Below are 22,698 nucleotides of genomic sequence, written 5' to 3'. Positions count from 1 at the left end.
TAGATAGTATTCTATATCACGATAAAAGCTTGATAAAATCACCTAGGAAATTGGTGTAGAAAAAGAAAAGAGCATAAAGCTGAGCCCAGGGGCCCTCCAACATTTAGAACTGGAAAAAAAGTTAGAGTTTGGAAAAAGACCTAGGAAGCCAAGAATATAGGAGAAAAACCAGGACAAGACATACCTTGAAAGTCAAATGAAGGATAACTTGGGTCAAATATTCCTGATATTTGAGAAAGATAGTGACTAAGAATTGACCATTGGTTTGGACAAGACGTAGGCCACTGATGATCTTGACCAGAGGGATTTATTATGAAGCGTTGTGGGCCAAATCCTGATTCTAGTGTGTTGAGAAGAAAATAAGTGTTAAGGAAATGGAGACAGCAATAAAGACAACTTGTTAGAAAGTTTTGTTTAAAAAGAATTGCCGGAAAATGAGGCAATGGATGGAGAGGTGCATGGAATAACCACAAGTCTTTTTAAAACACGTATTTATAAGGTACAAATGACATGCCAAAAATGCACTTCTTAAAGTGTACAATTCAGACACATATACATTTATGAAGCTATCATTACTTTGAAGATAATAAATATAGCCATCAAACCCAAAAGTTTCCCTTTGCAACTCCTCCCACCTCTCCCTGACACCACCCCTTTCCCCCCAGGAAACTAACTATCTTCTTTCTGTCACCATAGATTGATTTTATTTTCTAGAATTCTATATAAATGGAATTATACATTATGTACTCTATTTATCAGACTTATTTCACTCAGCATAATTAGTTTAGGATTCATCCATGTTACGGCAGTTGTCAGTAGTGCATTCTTATTTATTGCTAAGTGGTATTCCACTGTATGGTTATATCACAATTTGTTTATCCATTCACCTGTTACATTTGGATTGTTTCCAGTTTTTTTTTACTATGCCAATGCTACAATGAATATTCTGCATAGACTATTATATCATCTATTAATAAAAATCATTTTATGTCTTCCTTTTTAGTGTATTTGCTTTGATATCATTGTCTTTCCTTATTGCACTGGGTAAAACCTCCAGTAAAATGTTGAGTAGAAGCGGAAAGAACAGGCATTCGTACCTGGTTCCTAATTTTATAGAGAAATAATTCAGTCTTTTATCTTAAAGGATAATGTCAGCTGAAAGTTTTCACAGATGCCGTTTACCTGGTTGATATGTAAATATATATGTGCGTGTGTGTGTGTATAAAGGATGGATGTTGAACTTTATCAAGTGCTTTTTTCTTCACGTAATTATGTGATTACATGTATGTTGGTTTTTCAGTCTGTTAGCATGGAGAACTACATTGATTTTTTTTTGTCTGTTATAACAACCTTGTATTCCTTGGATACACCCTACTTAATCATAAGGTGTCATCCTCTTCATATATTATTAGATTTGATTCGATATAATTTTGTTAAGAATTGTTCCATGTGTGTTTATGGTGATATTATTCTTTTGGGTGATTGTTTTGATTTTTATATGGGAGAAACCCTGACCTTATACAATGAATTGAGAAATATTCCCTCCTCTTCAATTTTCTAAAATGATGTGTAGAGTCAGTATAATTTTTTAAATATTTCAGGCAGAAGTCACCAGTGAAGTTATCTGGGCATGCAGTTTTCTTTATGGAAATGATTTAAACTTTAAAATTCAATTTCTGTAATAGATACAGACCTATTCAAGTTATTTCGTTCTTCTTGAGTGAATTTTGATAGATTGTGTTTTACAAGGAATTCGTCCACTTCATTGAAGTTGTCAAATATATTGGCATAATTATTATTATTATTTTTGAGATGGAGTCTTGCTCTGTCACCAAGACTGGAGTGCAATGGCAGGATGTTGGCTCACTGCAACGTCTGCCTCCCGGGTTCAAGTGATTCTCCCACTTCAGCCTCCCATGTAGCTGGGACTACAGGTGCATGCCACTATATCTAGCTAATTTTTGTGTTTTTAGTAGAGACAGGGTTTCACTATGTTAGCCAGGCTGGTCTCAAACGCCTGACCTCAGGTGATCCGCCTGGCTCAGCCTTCCAAAATGCTGGGATTACAGGCAGGAGCCACCGTGCCCAGCCTGGTATAATTTTTTTTATGATTCTTTATTATTTTTATAGTATCTTTACAGTCTATCCTGATATCTCCTCTCTCATTCTTTCGGTAACTTGTATCTCTTCTTTTTTTTTCCTGGTAAGTCTAACTAGAGGTTTGTCAATTTTATTGATTACTCAAAACCTGTTTTGGCTTCACTGATCTCTTTCTCCCTCTCTCTTTTATTTCTGCTCTATCTTTATTTTTTCCCTTCTGCTTCCTTTGTGATTTATTTGCTTTTTCTTGAGCTAGAAACGAAAGTCATTTTTTCTATTTTTTTAATAAAGGTATTTTAGAGCTGTAGATTTCCCTGAACATGCTGCTTTAGCTGCATCCTACAAATTTTAACATATAATGTTTTCATTGTCATTCAGTTCAAAATACTTTTCTCTTTTCATTGTATCTTTAGCTCATGAGTTGTTTAGACTGTATTTAGTTTACAAATGCCTGGGGCTTTACCAAAGATCTTTCTGGTTTTGATTTCTAGTTTAATTCCGCTCTGATCAGAAGACAAACTTTGTATGACTTCAAATTTTTTTGATGTTTTGAGACTTGTTTTATAGTCTAGAACGTCAGCTATTTTGGTGATGTTTCACGTGCACTTGAAAAGAATGTCTATCTTTGTCAATTAGTTAAATTGATGATGTTGTTCAAGTCTTCTGTATCCTTACTGGGTTTCTGTCTATTTGTTCCATCAATTATTGAGGCTATAATTGTGTAGTTTTCTATTTCTTTTTTCAGTTTTATCAATTTTTGCCTTATGTAGTTTGAAACTCTATTAATAGGTACAGAAATATTTAGAATTGTTATATTCTCAAGAACTGACTCTTTTATCATTATGAAATCATCCTTTATATTCCTGGTAATATTCTTAACTCTGGAATCTACGTATTCTTTTATTAATATAGACATTCTAGATTTCTGATGATTAGTGTTATCATAGTTTATCTTTCTTCATTCTTTTCCTTTTAACCTATTTGTGTCTTTATATTTAAAGTGATCTATTATAAGCCACATGTAGTCAGGTCATGCTTTTTTAATCCATCTTGAAAATGTCTTCCTTTTAAATGTGATGTTTAGACCATTTACATTTCAAGGTAATATTGCCATGGTCAGGCTTAAATCTACCATGTTGCTATTTGTTTTCTATTTGTCTTATCCATTCTGTTGAAAAAAAATGTTTAGACAAGTTAAATTTAACAGAGTTTAACTGAGCAAAGGATTTTTTCAGAATCGGGCAGCCCTCAGATCAGAACAGGTTCAGAGAGCAGCATTCCACAGTATGGGCAGCAGCATTTATTAATAGAAAACAGTAATGTACAGAAACAGCTTGATTAGTATGATGACTTGGCCATCCAAAATTGAAGCTTGGCTGCTGTGATTGGCTGAGCTCAGCTATTTGTTACATAAGTATAAGCCTAAGTTAAGCTTTCAGTTAGTTTATATCGTAAAAAGTACAGAGGAAGTTTCAGGCTAAATTTGGCGGTTCATTATATGCTTTTTCCTCTTTTTCTTCTCTTTTTTGGATAGTTGTTTTATGCTTCCATTTCCTTTGTTAGCTTATTATATATATCTCTTCATTTTTTAAATTTTAATAGTTACTTTAGGATTTAGAGTATAAATTTTTAGTTTATCACAGTCTACCTTCAAGCAATATTTTACCACTTTATGTAACTGTAAGAATCTTCAGAATACCCTTCTATTTCCCCCTTCTTTGCCTTTGTACTCTTGTCATATAGTTTACTTCTACATATGTCATGAACTTCACAGTAGATTGTTATTATGCGTGCTTTTCAATCACTTATCTTTTAAAGAGATTTTAATAAGAAGAAAAAAATGTTTATTTCTTTGTATAGAACCAGATTTCCATCTGGTATCATTTTCCTTCTGCTTGAAGGATTTCCTTTAACATTTCTTGTACTTTGGGTTTGCTGGAGATGATGAATTCCTTCAACTTTCATACGTTTGATGAAAATCTTTTTACTAGTTATTTTTTGTTTGTGGGTTTGTTTGTTTTTGATACAAAACTTTACAGCTTGATTGTTTGCTCATGCAAAATAGAAAACGATGATGCAGGAGAGAGTAAATGTATGCAGAAGGGTAGACCATGAGTAGGTGAGGGAGGACAGGGTTCAGGACAGAGGAGTTGGCTTCTGATAAAATCACAGAAATGTATCCATAGCAGCAAGAAGAAAGACAGAACAGTTGTTTACACGTGTGAGTTGATTGATTCATTAATGGATCCAACCAAACTGGTTTTAAATCCACGATGTACCATTTAATAGCTAAGTGGTTGTCAGCAAGTTATTTAAGCCTTTTAAATTTGAATTTTCACATCTATAAAATCAAGTTCCTTCCTTCCTCAGAAGGTGATTAGAGCAATGAAATGAGGTAATGTATACCAAATGTACAGCACATGACCTGGCACATTGTGCCCACTCAATACCTGTGAGAAAAAAATATATAGCTTTTCTATGCTTTACTGCCTAAGTACAAGTGGAAAGATTCTGAAATATCATTTTTCCACTTCTACTTTCTCTGCTTCCCTTTCTTTCACCCCTCCTCCCTTCCCGAAAGAACATATTTAAAATCCAAATGCCAGGCTGTCTGCAGGTGCAGTGTTCAAGACTGATAACATTTGGAGGCCAGATGTTAACTGACATAAACACTATTAAGTGCTATGTAGACCGGAGGCTGAGGCATTGATTTCCAATTTTATGATTATTATTTGAATTTACAGCAAACCATAATGCCATTCCTTCCACCTCTCTACCTCCACCAAAAAGACAATATATGGCCTATTCATTTTCAAGAGAATATAAATTGTTTTTAAAAATATGAAGTTCTTGAAATATTAAGTTATGCTGTTTCACAAACCTGGAACTGAAAATGCACCCTTGATGTGCACCTCAACACCTCCCTAGAGCTCTGCTTGAAAGGTCAAAGACTTGTGAAATTTGATCTGAAAACCAGTCTCATTTTCTGAAATAAATGCAGAGTAATAACGACAAAAATGCTTCAAACCTGGGACAAGTTTTTACATCAACTTATGTTTTAAATCTCAGTTTCCTTAGACTTGATGTGGGAGCTGGCCCAATGACAATAAATAAATATCCTTTCTCTGAGTAAAGAAATACTTTGTAAAAACAAGTTGGGTCTGCTGTGAACCATGGAGGTTATTGTTGGTGTTTAATGCGCTCACACAGTCAATTATTCTTTCATTAATCTATTGAGCAGACATTTGTTCATAACCTGCAGTATGTCCCAGGAAAGTGCCAGGCACTAGTTAATATACCGTTAAGTGCAACAGATGGCCCTCGTGGGGCTTAGAGTTGTGTGAGAGAGGAAGGCAATAAAAGGGGAAAAAAAGACAAATAAATATAGCAAAAAGCTTTAATAGGTACTATGAAGGGAACTTACTTAAATAATGGGTTAAGGAAGGAATTTTTTAGTAGATGACTTAAACTAAAGCTTAAAGAATGAGAAGAAGGCAGCCATCCAGAGAGTAGAGGAGAAAACAAACAGAAAGACCAACATTTATTCATTCATTCACTCGACAAATATTTATGTAGCACTTTCTACCAGCCAGGGACCGTTCAAAGCAAAGCAGATATACCAGGAAGGAAAACACACACGTGCAAAATTGCTGAATTGAGAAAGGATTTGGCATGTTCTGGAACAGAAAGGAAGCTTCTGAGGCTGAATCACACTGAGCAGGGTACAGTGTGGTATTGGATGAGGATGGGGGGTGTGGCAAGGGCTAGATTATGTGAAAATTTGTGATCCATGGCAAGGAGTTTGGATTTTATCCTACAGGCAGTGACATGATTTTATTATTGTGTTAAAAGATTGCCCTTGCTATGTGAAGAAGGTTTGGAGGATGGAGTCGGGCGCAGTGGAAGTGGAGAGATCCATGGGGTGGCTATTCCAGTTCAGATGAGAGATTTTAATGCCGTGGTGGAAACAGAGATACACAAAACAGTACAGTTTCTGTATAGAGTGGATAGGACCTGTTGGTCAACTGAAAAGGAGAAAGGAGGTTGGGAAGGGAAGTAAAATCATGGATGATTCTGGTTTGTACAACTGAGTAGATGGTGGTTCCATTTACTACTATGAGGGAGAATGAGTGAGTAGGTGGTTGGGAGCAGGGAATGAAAACTAAGGGGGCGGGGAAGGGTGGGATAAAGATTAAACTAAAGTTTCCTAGCCAAGTCTTGAAGAATTAAATCAATTCAAAAATTTAATTCATTATGTCAGTGGTTACTATGGCCCCATCACTGGAATATACAAACAGAAGCTAAATGACCATTTATCTGCAATATTTTAGATACGGGTTTCAAACATATATCTAGAACTGATTTTCAAATGGTAGGTGAGAACTTACAAAAAGCAATTTCTTGAAGCCATCACTACTTTAGTAAAAACTAGTTTTCCCAGATCAATCTCATTTCCCTAATTGATCTTGAGCTATTGGAAGCTGGCACCATATTTCTTAATAAAAATCTTATTTAATTAATAGATTGTCTTATTGGCAGAGATACTTAACTTATGAATTAAAGTATTTATATTTTATTAATAGAGCATTTAACGATCTCTTATGATAACTTTAAAAAATGGAGAATGTAGCCTGGAAAATATTGAGCGAGTAGAATATTTTGTATACTCAAAGTGCACCCTGGGGCAGAATCAATGCAAAGCCACCCCCCTCCCTGGCCCTTTATAATGTCTACATACAGAAAACATTCCCACACAAAATTAATCTCTTTTAGAGAACTTTTCCTTTCCTTAGAATTACAGTTTTATAAAAAGTGGTAATTACTATTAAAAGTTGTAACATCGTTTAGGGGTTTTAGTAGATAAAAGTTTGAAAGCGAGTCTGTGAAATTTCAGCCATAATTAGAAAACATAAAGAAAGACATACTTTATAATTCCTATTATTTCTGAGAAACATTTTTTACCTGGAAAGGGATGGACAGAGCATTTTGTAAGCTTGCTAGAAATAATGCTCCTATATTTATGAAGAGGGAATGTTTACATATGGTCTTGTTCTGCTTGTGCATTAAATAGTATGACATAGGAACAACACAATGGGAAATTACCAAAGAATCACACTAAAATATACTCCTAAGCATTTGAAACAAAACTTTTAAAAAATGATACTTAACAATTTCAGTAGAGAAACTAAGTGTTGATATTCTTTTTTCATTGTTCACCCATTTCTTTATAGTGAAATGTTTACCACCCAACAAAAGGATCTCAATCAATAAGTAAAATAATTTGCAAAATATATTTATCATCAAAATTAAAGCTTTCTAACAAAGGAACATTGAGAAGTACTTGTGGCATTTCCATCTCTCACCACATCAATACCAAAGAATGTGAATGATTTTTGCTGTGTGTGGTCATTGGGCCTCTCCTTTGGGCTTGGAGCCCTGTGGAAGGCATTCTAGCCCCTCCCTGCAGGTGGTATTTGGTAGCACATCCCCAGTTCTTCTTTATGGAGCTAACTTTTAGGGGTTGATTAGGGTACAGGGCAAGAGATGACTGAGTATCACCGTATCACCCACAGTCAGTCTTGTTGAAGTTCGTCTGTGCTGTCTGTGGTGGGTATCAAGGGGAGTTTATAAAAATTCCTTGGTCCCAAACCGTTCATTTGTTCATTTGTTTATTCATCAGATGTGATAGGCATGGCCCTTAGCACTGGGGTTAAAAATAAGAAAAAGGTTCAAACCTAAGTATCATCTGACTCAATTCTTTAAAGTATAGAAATGAGGATAGGAAGGAACTAAAGGACAAGTTTTACCACTACCTGTATCTGATCTTAACTCAAATGACACCGCCTGAGAAAGGTGGATGGTGTTTCCCGGTGAAGTGCAATAGACAACCTACATGGCTGGATAGAGCGGACCTGCTGACTACCCAAACTAAAGAAACATTATTCCCTTTGTCTCTATCACACTACTATGTTTTATTTTCTTCATGGTATTTCTCACTATCTGAAACTATCTTACTTTCCTATTTGTTGTCTATCTTTCCCTCAGGGACCTTGATCCATACACTGCTGTATTCTCAGGCGGAGAACAGTGCCTTGTTTCATAGTGGGTGCTTGCTAAATATTTGTTGAGTAAATGAATGCTCATCACCATTAACATAAAACCACACTTGAGAACCAACATTTTTTCTATCTCCAAAATGTCTGCAAGTTGTCTAATCTTAGGGGGTACCTCAGGGATCTACCTCACAACTTCATTTCTGTGGGAAAAGACTGAGGTGTGGGGGGCAGGATACAGGGAGCCCCTGTTTCATTTCAGTTAGTTCCCCCACAGAGCTGGAAGTAGAAGCTGGATCCCTAGAATCTCAGAGCTCTTCAGCATTCCTGTGCTACCTCTGGTTGAGCCTTTCTGTGGGGAAAGCAGTTTTGGATTACTGCCATGAATGTAATTTTCAAAGGCCCTGGAAGAAGAGAAAGCAATGGAAGCTGCTTCTAGACTTCAGATGAGCTGAACATCAGAGTTTGTCTTCCTAGTCTGTGGAAGGGAAGTCATAGACTTTGGAACTGAATTCTTATGGCATAACTGTAATATTCTGCTGTAGCTGTGGCCAGAGGAGTTCTGCCTGCCTTCGTCTAGGTCGTGGGCTCTGTATCAGGCTGGCTGTGTTTTTCACAGCTTAGTCCTTCATTAGAAATTAGGACTGGCTGCAGCCTGCAGTGACTAATTATAGAAAGATGGGTCATTGTCATTGTGGGTAAAAACACATGTGCCTGTTAAACTTCTGTGTCTATAGGGATCAGATAGTACATTTGAAGTGATAGCCAATATAATCACTTAAGTAAATGGATAAATATTTATTTGTTTTTATTAAAATGATAGACAAGCATTTGAAGACGTTCATTTCTTTTTCTTTTTTTTTCTTTTTGTGAGATTGAGTCTCACTCTGTCGCTCAGCTGGGAGTGCAGTGGCGCATCTTGTCTCACTGCAATCTCCGCCTTCCAGATTCAAGTGTTTCTCCTGCCTCAGCCTCCCGATACAGTTAGTTTCTGAGTACAACCGAGGAGAATATTTTCCAATAGAAATTTTAAGAAATACAGCATTTTTTCATGACTATGCCTACCCCCACAACACACACACTCTATACAGAAACATACACCTTATTATAGAAACATTTTCCGTAAGCAGAAACTCCTAGGACGGAGTTCCTGGGATACTGAAGGGAGAATGGGGAAAGAAGAACCTAGTGACTCCCTTTAAGAGCTCCACTGAGGTCATCACCTGCTAGAGGTTTTAATCCAAATGAAACTAGCTTTTTGTCAGATGCAAGAAAAAACTATAAGATCTTTGCATTCATTTAACAAATATTTGTTATGTGCCTTTTGGTGTGATACTCAGCTCTAGGCCCTGGGACTACAAAACTAAATGAAGGCTTCATTCCTGCTTCAAGGAGGTCACCATCTGGTGGAGTGAAAGAGATAAGTAAACACAAGAATATAGTCTAGCATGGCCGGTTCTGGAATCAAGGAGTCTAAGGGGACATCTGAGGGGTCAGGGCACAGATTGTAAGGTGTAATGAAAAGAGGTCACACCTTAGCATTTTTCAAATGAAGCTTCGCATTTTTCAAATGAAGCTTCACATTTTGGATCCTCCATTTTCTCTTCTTTGAAATGGGGCAAAAAGAATTAGCCTGCCAGAGTTGTTATAATTCAATGATATAAAAGAGACTCAGTGAGTAATTTCTAAGAAAGAAAAGCAAAATTGAGACAGCAAGAGCTCTCTCCCAAAAGGCAGTGAACCATTCTGCGGACCTGTGGATTTGAATCTCTTTTGTGGAGTTTGCAGTCTTTCTAGCGGGTTATTTGTTAGAATAAGCCAAAGAGGTTCACCTAGAGAATGACTAAGTTGCGAAAGAAAAATCTCCTCTGGTTCAGAAATGAATTATTCCTAGGATGTTGCTTCATGAGTCTTTGTTACAGAAATTGGAGTTTGTGCAGGTAATTGGGGATCAGGAAACAACCACCCTGGGGACAATTGCAGGCAATTCTGCGACCACCTGGCTTAACTTGAATTCTAGGAAGTAGAGCTTCTCTTAGGTTAATCAAAGGTTTCATGGTACACCTTGTGGCTCTTTTCTTTATCCCTGATTTTTCCTCCCAGGCTTACGAATAAGGCTTCAGTTATGTTGCTCCCTCCAAAATTGCCAGCAGCCCCACCTGCTGGGCTTGGAGGCTGGGGCCTGCAGCCTAAGGACAGTGTGGCAGTCTGCTGCCATCTGCTGGCCCACGTGTCACCAGCTCAGGGCTGGCTTTGCAAGGATTCCCCAGGAATAGAAACCACCAGGAGAATAACTGTGGGCCAGAGAACGTTCCTGCTCATATTGAAAAATGAAGAGATGAGAAGATGGCAGACAGAAGCTGGTATAAGAAGGCTTTTCTCCTCCTGCGAGTTTGTGTAAAGATGTGACCATCTCAAACAGCTAAGCCAGTGATATTTCTATGCAGATTTGTTTTGCTCAGGGAGAACATAGCAGTGCTTTCTAAAAAATGTATCTTATTTTATTTAGATCACTGTCTCACAAGGCCGAACAAATAAATTAATGACACATCTCTGTAGATTCATTTAAAGGAAACAGCAGAAACACGAGGCAGTGGGGTCTGAGGTGGGTATAGGGAAGCAGAAAGAGGGGAGGGATTGGAGAAACATTTCACAGTAAGTTATAGTATATTTTAGTTGGTTCTGTCCACATTTTTTGAAGACCTACTGTTTACAAGGCTCTGACCCAGGTGCCTGGGATACAAGAATGAGTAATACTTAGTAATACTGAGTCCCTTCTGTCTTGGAGATAACAATGTATTGGGGAGCAGTAAATAAATAGAGAATTAAAATAGAATTGCAAGTACTGTGATAAAGTACTATGGTAAAGGAATCTAGGAGAGCACAGAGGAGGAGCATGTGTCAAAATCAAACTGGACTGCAGTGTCAGAGAGCGCATACTCTGGGAGATGGCATGAACTGAATTTTGAAGATACCAGCTCAATGGAGACTGTAATGGGAAAGACATTCCAGTTATGGGAAGCACCACTTCTCATACAGCCCATCACCCACCATCACTGCCTGGAAGAGCTGAGAACACTAGATACAATGCAAGAGAAGGCTGTTAAAACATTAGTTCTCAGATGAGCAATTGATTCAGTCCAGGGATATTGGCAGAGGCAGGGAGAAGAAGGCAGATCCAAGTGAGCAGGCAACATAAATAATCTTGAAGATCAGAGAGCAGGGCTTGGCAGGGTCTTTGGACCCAGGGAAAAGGCCACTTTCAATGCCGTGTATATATGGGCAACCCCTTCCAGGCAGGTATAAGTCACAATCAAATATTCAGAAACTTGTGAGTAACTTCCTGTCTTAATCTATCTGAAACTTCTGTGTGACCTCATTTAAATGTTGAAATAGCTACAAGCTCAAAGTTATCAACTGCAACATTATTCAGAATTGCAAATATGAGGAGTGAAAGTAGAGAAAATGCTTGAGAAAATTGTGATACAGCAACTGAATGAAGCAGCTCATGGAAAATGCTAATTCTGAAAACTGTAGCACATAACAAATACTTGTGAAAAAAATCAAGATCCAAACCTGCAGGAAAAAAAAAATTCAGAAGAGAAAAAAATAAACTGCTAGTAATGATGTTGTTCTTTTCTCTATTGTCTACGTTTTATATAATATTCTTATATTTCTTTTATAATGATTTTTTTAAAATATAAAGCAGCCTAAAGGTGAAATGTGTGTCCTGATGAAGGCAGAGGCAAAAATTACCCTAAACAAATAATGGCCCTATTTATGTGTTTGTTTCTGCTACTGTAGATTCCATTTTCTTCCTAATTGTATTTCAGTTTGTGTGGTATATTCATTTTGCTTATTAAGCCTGTCCTCAGCCTTCCCTTTGCCCACACCCCTCCTCACTCCCTGGATCTGTGGGACGTATTGTGATGTCTGCCCACTAATTTTGCTGTGACTGGGGCTGGTGTCTGGTTGGTGATTCATGTTTGTTCCAAAGTTGTACATCTGTGTTGGTTGCTTTGAAGCAGTGCCCCAGGGAATATGAAAGGCCATTTGTCTCCCTAAGACTGCTTCTTTGCATCAGAGACTTCTTCCCTGGCTTCGTTTAAATTCCAGCAAGCTCTCCTGAGTTTAAGTAGGGTAAGAAGGAAAGAAAACAAAAGCAAAGAGGGGCATCATGGAGAGATCATTGGAGTCAGGGTCTAACCCCAGTTTACCTGGCATAAGTGAACTTCTTGGATTCTAATACTAGGGACAGAATGCCTATGACACTCATTTTAAGGGTAATGCCTTGTGGACTTACCCTCTGCCCACTAGGAATGCCTTTAGCAAAAAAGAAGGCAGAATGAGCCTTGGTGGAAACCCTGAATGGAAAGAGTTCTAAGAGCTCGGTGGGCATACCCACTTGGCACCTGCTCTAAGATTTTAGCATAGATACACACAGCAGTGGTATTCATAATATTTAATGACTGGCACTGCATGAGCACTGATGAATTAATGGACACAGGCACAGTGCTTCCAGACACCAATCCTTTAGTTACTGGATCACCAAGAAGTCCAGCTGACCCTGGAGGGCCTGGGGCAGTGGATGGATGCTAACAGTTTTAAAAGTATGTTAGTGTTTTAATATCCAGAAAGGTTGCACAGATACATACCAGATGAATAACAACATAAATACATGAAATTTCTAAACTCATGCCCACCATTAAGTTTTGTGTAATCCCCTCTTCACTTTTTAAGAACCTACCTACTTTGCCCTTAAAAATAGTTCAGAGCCCATGACCTACTGTTTCTAGGGGTTTGGGTGGCACACAAAAAAGCCCTTATCCACAAAGGGGCTTTTTATTTTGCTCAACTACAACAGATCTCACCCAAGGGAAGTTTGCAAGTCGCTTTATTATATTTTTGCTTGCTGCAATGTATGTGGCTAACAACGTAGCTCTGCCTCCAGGCAGGCTGGCAAGCAGGCTGCTAGTATGAGTGATTGTCCACCTGCCTGTCTGCCTGCAGTCTTTGAAAGGCAGCCCCATCCCAGACCATTAGCCTACTGAGAAAATTCATCTACACTACCTTGAAAGACCAAACATATTGGATTGTTATAGCTTTTCTTTGGCCTTTTACCCAGACATTATCATTTTCTGCTTCTTATCAGACACCTGGAGTTTGTGGGTTGTCTAAAAGCAGCTTCTCTGAATGGTCTCTGGGGAAGCCTTATAACCCTGCCTTCTGTCATTTCTTCTCCTCATGTTTCAAGGAAACCTACAGCTTCAGGGTAATTTGCTGCCTCCCCGTTTTCATTCAAGAGAGCAGCCAAGGTTGCTTATAGTCTAACTGGCTCTTTATGTACCAAATTACTTTTGGTTGAATTCAGAGACTAAAGAGGAATTTCACTTAGTTATCTATTGGGCCATTCTGGAGTTCTGTCATTAGGAAAGTCTGAGGTTGTAAAGAAATTAGTTGCAAGACATGAGTCTTCCAATTCTGCTCTGCAAGTTACTAGCCTATGACTCTGAGAAAGGTATTTACATCTTGCTAAGCCTCATTTACCTCAAATGTAGAGTAGGATCATTTTATATACTTCACAGGGTTGTTAGGAGTAAATGGAATAATGTATTTGGAAGCACTTTGTAAAGTGAAGAAATATAAGCAAAATCCACCCAAAGTGAGCTGGTTGTAAGAACTAGTGAAAGGAAAGAACCAAGAATGTAGACATAAATCATGGCAGCTGAATTGGTGTACAGGAAATTCACTGTTGTGGTCTAATTTGAAAAAAGGAGCATCCTCAGCCCCATATCTTTTGTTCAACATCTCTCTGCAAAGCTTTAGCTGGGGAGCAGTGAGACTTCTGGAGAAATACTAGGGAAGAGGATTACTGTCAAATTGAGGCTAAGAGAGATTGTGTGTGCAGGAAAAAATGCATATGTAATGATAAAGGAGAATGTGAAAAGGGCACAGTGCCCAGGGAAATACCAGGAGCGTGGATACAGAAAACAAGAGACAAAATCTCTACTGCTCCCATCTGTGTGTTCATTGATCAGAGCATGTTCAAATAATTCTGGGCTTGAGGGCACCTTTCTAGAGTGACGAAGACCGATAGGAAACCTCATGACACTCCTCTGTGGGAGCCAGTGAATGCATCCTCCCCCAGAGACAAAGCTCTGCAGCCTTGGAGAGTAATTTGGTGTTAGCAGATTAATTAAGTCATTTTCTGTGGTTAAATTTGCAGATGAATATTAAATCTCAGGCTGGGCCTCCCATCTAATAACCCAGTGGAGGTTGTCAGGATAACACTTTGTTCCTGAAACATTTAGAAATACGTGTATTGTATATTTAATGAGACTGTGATATTTATTCATGACAGGAAGAAGTCTTCCAGACAGGAAGACTTTACTCATGTGATAGTTCAGGGTCTGACACCTAGAGCTGTGCTGAATGCCCCCTCTAAAGTTGCTTATTATCACCAAGTTGTTGTATGCCTGGCACCAACGCCGAATTTGTCAAAGCTACTCATGTCACTGAAAGGCCATGGAGTTTGCTCCTGGGTTCAAATTCTGGCTCCATTATTTGCTAATGGTGGGCATGGGTAAATAACTGAACTTCAGTGCGACTCAGTTTCCTATACATAACATGAAAATAATAATGACTGCAACTCTAAGCTGTGTTGAGGATGAAAACTTTCCATAGTACATACAGTTTTATGTAAAATGCTTAGTGTATAGTACCTGCCACACGTTGGTTCTCAGTGTATACTATGTGTCCTCCTCCATGGTTATCATGTGACCAGAGTTTCCCACTTTCTCTTTAAGCTTTGATGTGGAAAATGGCCCTTCCCCAGGTCGGAGTCCACTGGATCCCCAGGCCAGCTCTTCCGCTGGGCTGGTACTTCACACCACCTTTCCTGGGCACAGCCAGCGCAGAGAGTCATTTCTCTACAGATCAGACAGCGACTATGACTTGTCACCAAAGGCGATGTCGAGAAACTCTTCTCTTCCAAGCGAGCAGTAAGTACAAGCTCTGTCTGGCTTCCAGTTTCACATTTACCTCATCTCTACCCAGGTCACAGTGGCAGCAACAACAATTCCCCATTAATCTATGGTAAGGATGAAGGAAGAAAATGAATATGAGCAGGGGTGACATGATGACCATTTTAAGGACATTAATGCTCTATAGCATGCGGAATATGTAGCTGGGGTCTCCAAGGGTTTTGGAAAACCTAGACACAGTGTTTACTTTACATCTTTTACTGATACCTTAAAAAAATGATTTTGCTTCATTTCCTGAACTGTTGAGTCATTTACGGCATGAGAACCTTAACACTTTTTATACATCACACTTGAAATTTCAGCTGCATGTGCAGTTTTCATGAGGCTCCAGCAAAGAGGAAAAATGATGATTGGTTATATGCATGCTGTCTCAGTGGCCTTTGCTTGGTGACTTTAATAAGATGTCATTCAGACACATGCCTGTGTCCCTTCTCTGAAACCTTAACACAATGCCCACTCATTGCCTGGCTCCTTGGTGAGACACAACACACTCCACCACCCTGTAAAGCACTGCTGATATTTTTGTTTTGCCGCTATTAATTGTAAATCTCTAAATTTTATTTAAAGAACAAGATCTAGGTTGTGTCACCCATTTATTAAATTTCCAAAACCAAATAAAATTGGATTCTGGAATTCATGCCTTAAAAGGTTTCTGGGCACAGATACAATTGTTTTTATATTATACGTCATAAAAGTATCAGTAGCTCCCTAAAGTCTCCAGTTTGGAAAATTCCACTCTGTTCTCTTCTGCTATTGGAAGGGAAGTCAAAAATTTCACCCTCTGGTGAAAGGGGGAATTTTGAAGCTACCAGCAAAAAAATATTCCTCGAGGCATTTCTGCCAGCACATTTTAATAGACGCACCCCTGCCCTAAAATATCTCAATCATTGTGTGGGCCCAAATTCATTTTTCAGTCATTTGGCAAAATTTACTGATTCTCTCCTTTGTGCCACACATTGTGTCAATCTCTGGTGATAAAAGACAAACAAAACAGTGTAAAAATCACAGATGAGTTAAAAGCATATCTCATTCTCAAAAAATGTGCATGCTGTCAGGGAGGTTACAGCTAAATAAGAAAGATAAGAGGAACACACACATACAAACATAACAGAGTGAAAGGAAATAACGTTTAATGAGCACTTCCCATGGAGCTGAGCTCATGTTCTTATGTTATCTCTGTTAATCTGTCAGGTAGGTGTCTTTATTATCCCCACTCCATAGATGATGAAACTGGGACTCTGAGAGATTGAGAAACTTGCCTCTATCCCATGACTGTGTATCATGCTGTGTCCCATGATGTGGCTAAGCCTGACCATATTAAAAACTTTTGGAATCTTTCCATCCATGTTCTTCAAATTGCAAAGTGGCATCTCTACCACTAGGTAGAAAACAAATGACTGCAGAGTAGAGGTGTCCAAGGCTGCAGGAGAGGTAGGTAGCCAGCAACTTTGCTGTAGATCTTGTAGAACCCAAGGCATTTCTGACAAAAGTTTGAATGGGGGTCTTTGAATGCAAAGATATTGGGAATTCTTTCCTTCACCAAGATAAACACCTTTCTAGGCTTCATCATGGAAGACCGTAGGTCATGTGGTGAACTCAAAGTAATTAGAGCTTAATTCACCTAGTATTTTACAGGTGAAAGATTAGCTTTGAAATCTTGTCATTCCCCAAAAACTAATTCCCTGGCTAAGAGCTCTCCAGACTCAAGCCAAACGGCAGGAAGAATCTCAAGGTCATTCAGAGTCGCCCCAGAAAACTCTACTGCACTTCCAGATTAAATCTTGTGTTTCATTATTTGGAATCAAAAGGTTGTAGAAATGTTAAATTTGAAGAGACCTTAAAGATCACAATCCAACTGAATCTACGGCAGTCAAAAAAGAGGTGTAGTTCTAAATGACACTGCATCCAGCATCCCTGTTACTGGTAGTTTACTGTCCTTTCAATTTTACTGGCCAGTAAAATTCCCCACCACCCACCCCACCCCCTGCCCCCAGTAACTTTAGAACCTAAATTTTCCAACTTTAAATTTAGGCAAGTAAAAATTATATATGTAAATTATTTAATATCATTCTCACTTTTTAAAGATAAGGACTTAGATAAAAAGTAGTATGGGCACAATTTCATAATCAAAAGCAGCCTTTCCCAAGAAAACAAGGTTGGCAACATAATACCACCCTATCAAAAATACTGATAACAGGATATGTTAAAATCTTTGTGTGAATGAAAATAGCACAAGATTTTGTTTTCCAAATATTTCAGTACCACAGAAGAAAACTTTTATATATTTGTCAGTTTTGGAATTATATTTCACAACACGCTGAGAAGTAGAGTTTGAATAATACTAAGCTTCTTCTAGTAATTTAGTTTTAAGTTGGCAAATCCAGTTTCACATAAATATCTGAATCTGAACTAAAGTAATGCTCTTAAAGCTATTTCATATGATTATTAACTCTTTAAGATGAATTGAAACAGAGGAACAGCAGCTCCCCACACTTCCCGCCCCTTTTCTTGCCTTCTACCCATAGATCCAGGAAGCAAGAAGGGTGCTAATAGACCAAGAGTCTAGATGTGAAGGCCACTGGGTGGGGGCTGCCGGATGTTCCCTGCTCACAGACCTCATACCCAGCACAGAGCTGTCATGAATTTTTTATGAATGGTGGAAAACTTTGCATAATTCTACTGCATTAAATCCTAGTAATAAAGGAAACACTAGCTTTTAAAATTTTCTCATCTGAATTTTTTCAGAAGAGTAACAGAAAATTATAGTCAGGGGAGAGTGAGTGAAAAGATATTAAGAGTAAAAATGTGAACAAGAAAAATTAAAAGTGGCTTTAACTTTGAGCAACAAAGGAGAGGATCAGAATAAGGCTTTATAGTGAAGTAAAGCAAGATCACCATTGGGTCCCAAAAGGCAATTTCAGATGCTTTCCTAGATGTGGCAATAGTTTGCTGGTTTCTGTTCAGTTCCTGTGTTGTAGTCATCCCAAACGTAATGCCTTCGTATACTGAGGTACAGATTGCCTCATGGGAACATAAAGTACTGGAAACTAGTAAGGCCAGTTTTACTGCTGAAAACTGTGGCAGGAACCACCATGGACAGAATGGAGTTTTGATTATCCACCTGCAAAGCCACAGGAAAGGAAACTCCATGTTTTTTTCATTTGGTCATCCCATTTTGCAAAGCCTTACACAGACAAGAAGCTTTTGAAAGCCACCATTTACGTGTGGACTAAGTAGTCTCTAGAGAGAGCCTACTCATTTTCAAGGGAAATGAGACCTAAGAACCAAGAGGAAAAGCAGAAATAATAATCCACTTAAATTTAAAACCTGTTTATTGATGGACTAGCAAAAAGTGCAGTGTGGTTTCTAAGACTTGAGTTAGACTTACACCATCACACTTACTAGCACCATGGCTTTTAAGACATTGAATCTCTTTTACTGTCTCTAAATTATCTGTAAGTAAAAGCTCACATTTATTGAGTATTTTCTGTACGCTTTCTGTTAAAATACTTTACATATGTTAATTCATTTAATCTCCATATCCCCAATGTGGTAGGTACTATAACTTTCTTGTTTTAATGATGAGGATATTAGGGCACAGAGAAGTTAAGTGACTTCTCCAATAAATGGGAACAAGACGAACCCAAGAAGTCTAGGTGGTAAACTATATGGATATCCAGTATGTAAACAGACTCTAAATGAGGCTGAAAAATACAAAATAATGCTATCAATTTCTGTTCTGCCTACCTTTCCAGCTGTTAGGAGGATCATATTCATTCTCTCTTTCAATAAATACATAAATTTAGGAACTTTGTGAACAAATAAGACAGTTTCTGTGTCTTCAAGGGTACGGAAACATTAGTAAGTCAATAGGCAATTTTAGCAGTTTCAGATAAGGGCAGGCATAGAGAGCTATGCACTGGTTTGAAAGGTCTGGCCAGGCAGGAAAGCAGCCTACTCTGAGGAGGTTACAGCTCAGCTAGAGGAGTCAGGCAGGCAGAGGAAGTGCAGGAGAGGCCAGGTGCTAACTAATCCTCCAGTTAGTGTGGGAGCATTTTGGAGAACCACAGCTCAGTGTGGTTGATCCAGAGGATATGAGAGGATGAGGAAGTGGTGAAAAACGAGACTGGAAAAGTGAGCAGGAACCTCATCATGAAGGGCCTATGTTAAGGAATTGGCCTTTATGTTGCAAGTGGAGAGTTACTAAGCAGATAAACATATAATGCAACATTTTAAAAAATAGCTCTGATTGCAGTATAGAAAATGGTTTAAAGGGTAGGGAAGCTTAAAGGCTAGTACTCAAACCTACAGAGCCAAACAGGAGGCTGCCATGATATTCATGTAAAAGAGGATGGGGATTTATATTACAGATGATCTAGTGAGCAGTTAGTACATATTTGCAAGTCAGGATCAGCAGGAGTTAGTGTTTAATTGAAGGATAAGGAAGAGGGAGGTTTCAGGCTTGGTCGAGAAGATAGGTGGTTGCACTATTTCCTGGGATCAGAAGCATTCTCTTACTACATGAAATAATGTACATGAAAGTGCTTTGTAAACTGTAAATATAACAAAAATATGAGTCCTCTTGATTGCAATGGACAGACATGAATTAAGATTAAAGAAGCTCTCATCAGCTGGAAATACAGACATGCAACCCTTTAATTATGGATGCCCTTCAACTTACAATGTCCCAAAAAGCCCATCCTAAGTTGAAAATATTGTAAGTTGAAAATGCATTTAACACACCTAACCTACCAAACATTACAGCTTAACCTAACCTACCTTAAATGTGCTCAGAAAACTTACATTAGTGTACAGTTGGGCAAATCATCCAAAGCAAAGCCTATTTTATAATAAAATGTTCAATATCTCATGTAATTGAATACTGTACTGAAAGTGAAAAACAGAAAGGTTGTATGGGTACTCAAAGTATAGTTTCTGCTGAATGCATATGGCTTTTGCGCCATTGTGAACTCAAAAATTGTAAATTGGGCAGGGCGTGGTGACCTGTAATCCCAGCACTTTGGGAGGCTAAGGTGGGTGGATCGCTTGAGTTTGAGACCAGCCTGGACAACATGGCGAAGCCCTGTCTCTACAAAAAATACAAAAAATTAGCTAGGAGTAGTGGTGCGTGCTTGTGGTCCCAGCTCCTCAGGAGGCTGAGATAGCAGGATCACTTGAGCCAGAGAGGTGGAGGTTGCAATAAGCTAAGATTGTGCCACTGCACTCCAGTCTAGGTAATAGAGTGAGACTCTGTCTCCAAAAAAATAAATAAATAAATAAAATAAGTAAAATAATCGTTAAGTTGAGGACCATCCATATAAAAATAATGATACCTACTGGTATTGATAATAACTATAACTCAATAACTAATCTGCTTTTATGTGCTAAGCACTGTTATCAAGAGTTGTACATATGTAATAATTAATTTAATTTTCACAGAACCCTGTTTGACAGGTAAAAATGTTGAGACATGGAGAGGTTGCCTAATGTCGCATAGCTAGTAATAATGCAGCTGAGAAACAAACCAATTCACTTTGGCTCCAAAATCTGTGCTGTTAACCACTATAGTATATATCTCTCTATATGACAGACAAAAATTAAGGAAATTACAAGTTAATTTCTGTGTGTAGTGAGAAAACAGAGAAAGGTGGAATGAATTAATAAAATTCAGAGTGTGGCAGTGAAAGGCAGTATTTCTGCTTTCTAGAAAATCATTTTATTGTTTAGAGCAGACCTACATACACTCAATTCTATGACTCAGTACTAAGACTGGAGTGCTCATTTCCAGTTATTCTACAAATTTGTAATGTGCTGGCTTTGTCACTAGATGTTGCTCTTGCAATGCAATGATTCTGAATATCTGGACTTGCTCCTGAGAGGCATTGCCTTCTCCAGGGGTTTGGGAAAGTAAGAAGTGTATCAGTTTTCATAATCAATCAAATGTTTTATAATTTCTATGCCATTTGATTCTTAACTAGTGATTTATCAAATTATGATTTTTAAAAATTTATAATAGTTCCATAAATAATCTGGTTGCACTCTAAGAGAAGTTTTTTGTTTTGTTTTGTTTCCTTTCTGTTACTTTCTATAAATTATCTGATAGATTCTCTAATAGCACTTTTCTAACATACAGCATTAGCTTTGGCAGCTCAAATTGTTTAAGGGAACCAATGCTGGGGATCTGTAAAATCCATTTTTTGCTTCTGAATGTTCTGTTCTCCTAAACTTCAAAAGTGCCATAATGATAAAGTCATGTTGACATTATGCCCTATTAATGTTTCTTTATCTCCCTTTAATCTTTGGATTGTACAGTTTTAATAACTCCTCCAACTCATTCAACAGTACATCAGCTCAAGGTACCACCTATGCATGAGATTTACTTATATTATTTAGCTTTTATTAGATACTAGACTCTGGAAATCCGGGAGTCATAGAAGATGCGCTTAAATCTAAATCCGTTATCTTGTCCCAAATTCATCCTGTTGTCTTATGAACAATGTGAACTTCACATCAGAAATCAGAACACTTCACTTGACTAGCCTAAAAAAAAAAGAAAGAAAGAAGAAAAGCAAGAAAGCAAGAAAGAAGGAAAGAAAAGAATCAGAACAAACCACAAGATCTTCACCCATCTCAAAGTTCATCTTGGGAAAAAAGGCTGGAAAGGGTCAGTTTCTGATACAGTTCACCACACTCCATTTATCACAACTGCTCCTGTCTTGATTATTTTTTCTTTTTTGTATCTCTCCAAGAACCCTGAGGCTCTTCCTTTGGCTCCCTATTTATATGTACCCCCACCTCATGGGGCCACTTCCTGCCATGGCCTTAACTATCCCTGCTTTTGTAGGAAACCCCTAAATCTATAGCTCGAATTCCCATATCTCAGTCTTCCTGCTCGATGTCTCCACCCGGATACAAATCAGTACCTTTAAGTTCAACAGGTATCTTAAAAACTCAGTGACTACCTTAAACTCCCCCAACAGGAAGGGAAACTCCTCATTTCCTTATTTCTACTCATGGCTTCACTGTTTTCTCAGATATCCATTTTTTAAATTGAAAATTATATTTCTTTATGACCCCTTATCCAATTAAATGTCAAGTTCTGCAAAACCTCTGGGCTCTCTTCAAGTTGTCTCATTCTGTCCCTTTCTTGGCATTACCTATTGGTTCTCATCAGAATGGGTGCAATTTCTAACTATTCTTTCCAGGTCTGTCCCCTCTCCAATCTATCCCTCCACATCCAAGGCATTTTACTTTCTAAAACACTTTTCTGTTGGCCCATCTCACTTTCCATCTCACTAAAAACCTTCACTGGCTCCTTTCTCTCTCCTCTCTCTTTTTCTTTTCTGTTCTCTTTTCTTTTCTTTTCTTTCTTTCTTTTTTTCTTTTCTTTTTTTCTCTTTCTTTCTCTTTCTTTCTTTTTGAGACAAAGTGTCACTCTTATTGCCCAGGCTGGAGTGCAATGGTGCGATCATGGCTCACTGCAACCTCTGCCTCCTGGGTTC

General features: G+C 38.1%; 1 protein-coding gene across 8 annotated transcripts in view; it reads left to right on the top strand.

Annotated features, from left to right (window-relative positions):
• PDE4B (phosphodiesterase 4B) overlaps positions 1–22,698 on the top strand; it is a 681,554-nt gene that overhangs the window by 539,728 nt on the left and 119,128 nt on the right. For all 8 annotated transcript variants that reach the window (XM_063800934.1, XM_001162471.7, XM_001162426.7 and 5 more), the window contains one exon: positions 14,960–15,154. In XM_063800934.1, the coding sequence (XP_063657004.1) occupies positions 14,960–15,154 (195 nt within the window). The remainder of the gene's footprint in view (positions 1–14,959; positions 15,155–22,698) is intronic.

Source organism: Pan troglodytes, chromosome 1 (genome assembly GCF_028858775.2).
Source record: "Pan troglodytes isolate AG18354 chromosome 1, NHGRI_mPanTro3-v2.0_pri, whole genome shotgun sequence".
Lineage (NCBI taxonomy): Eukaryota > Metazoa > Chordata > Mammalia > Primates > Hominidae > Pan > Pan troglodytes.
This window is presented reverse-complemented; position numbering and strand designations above follow the sequence as displayed.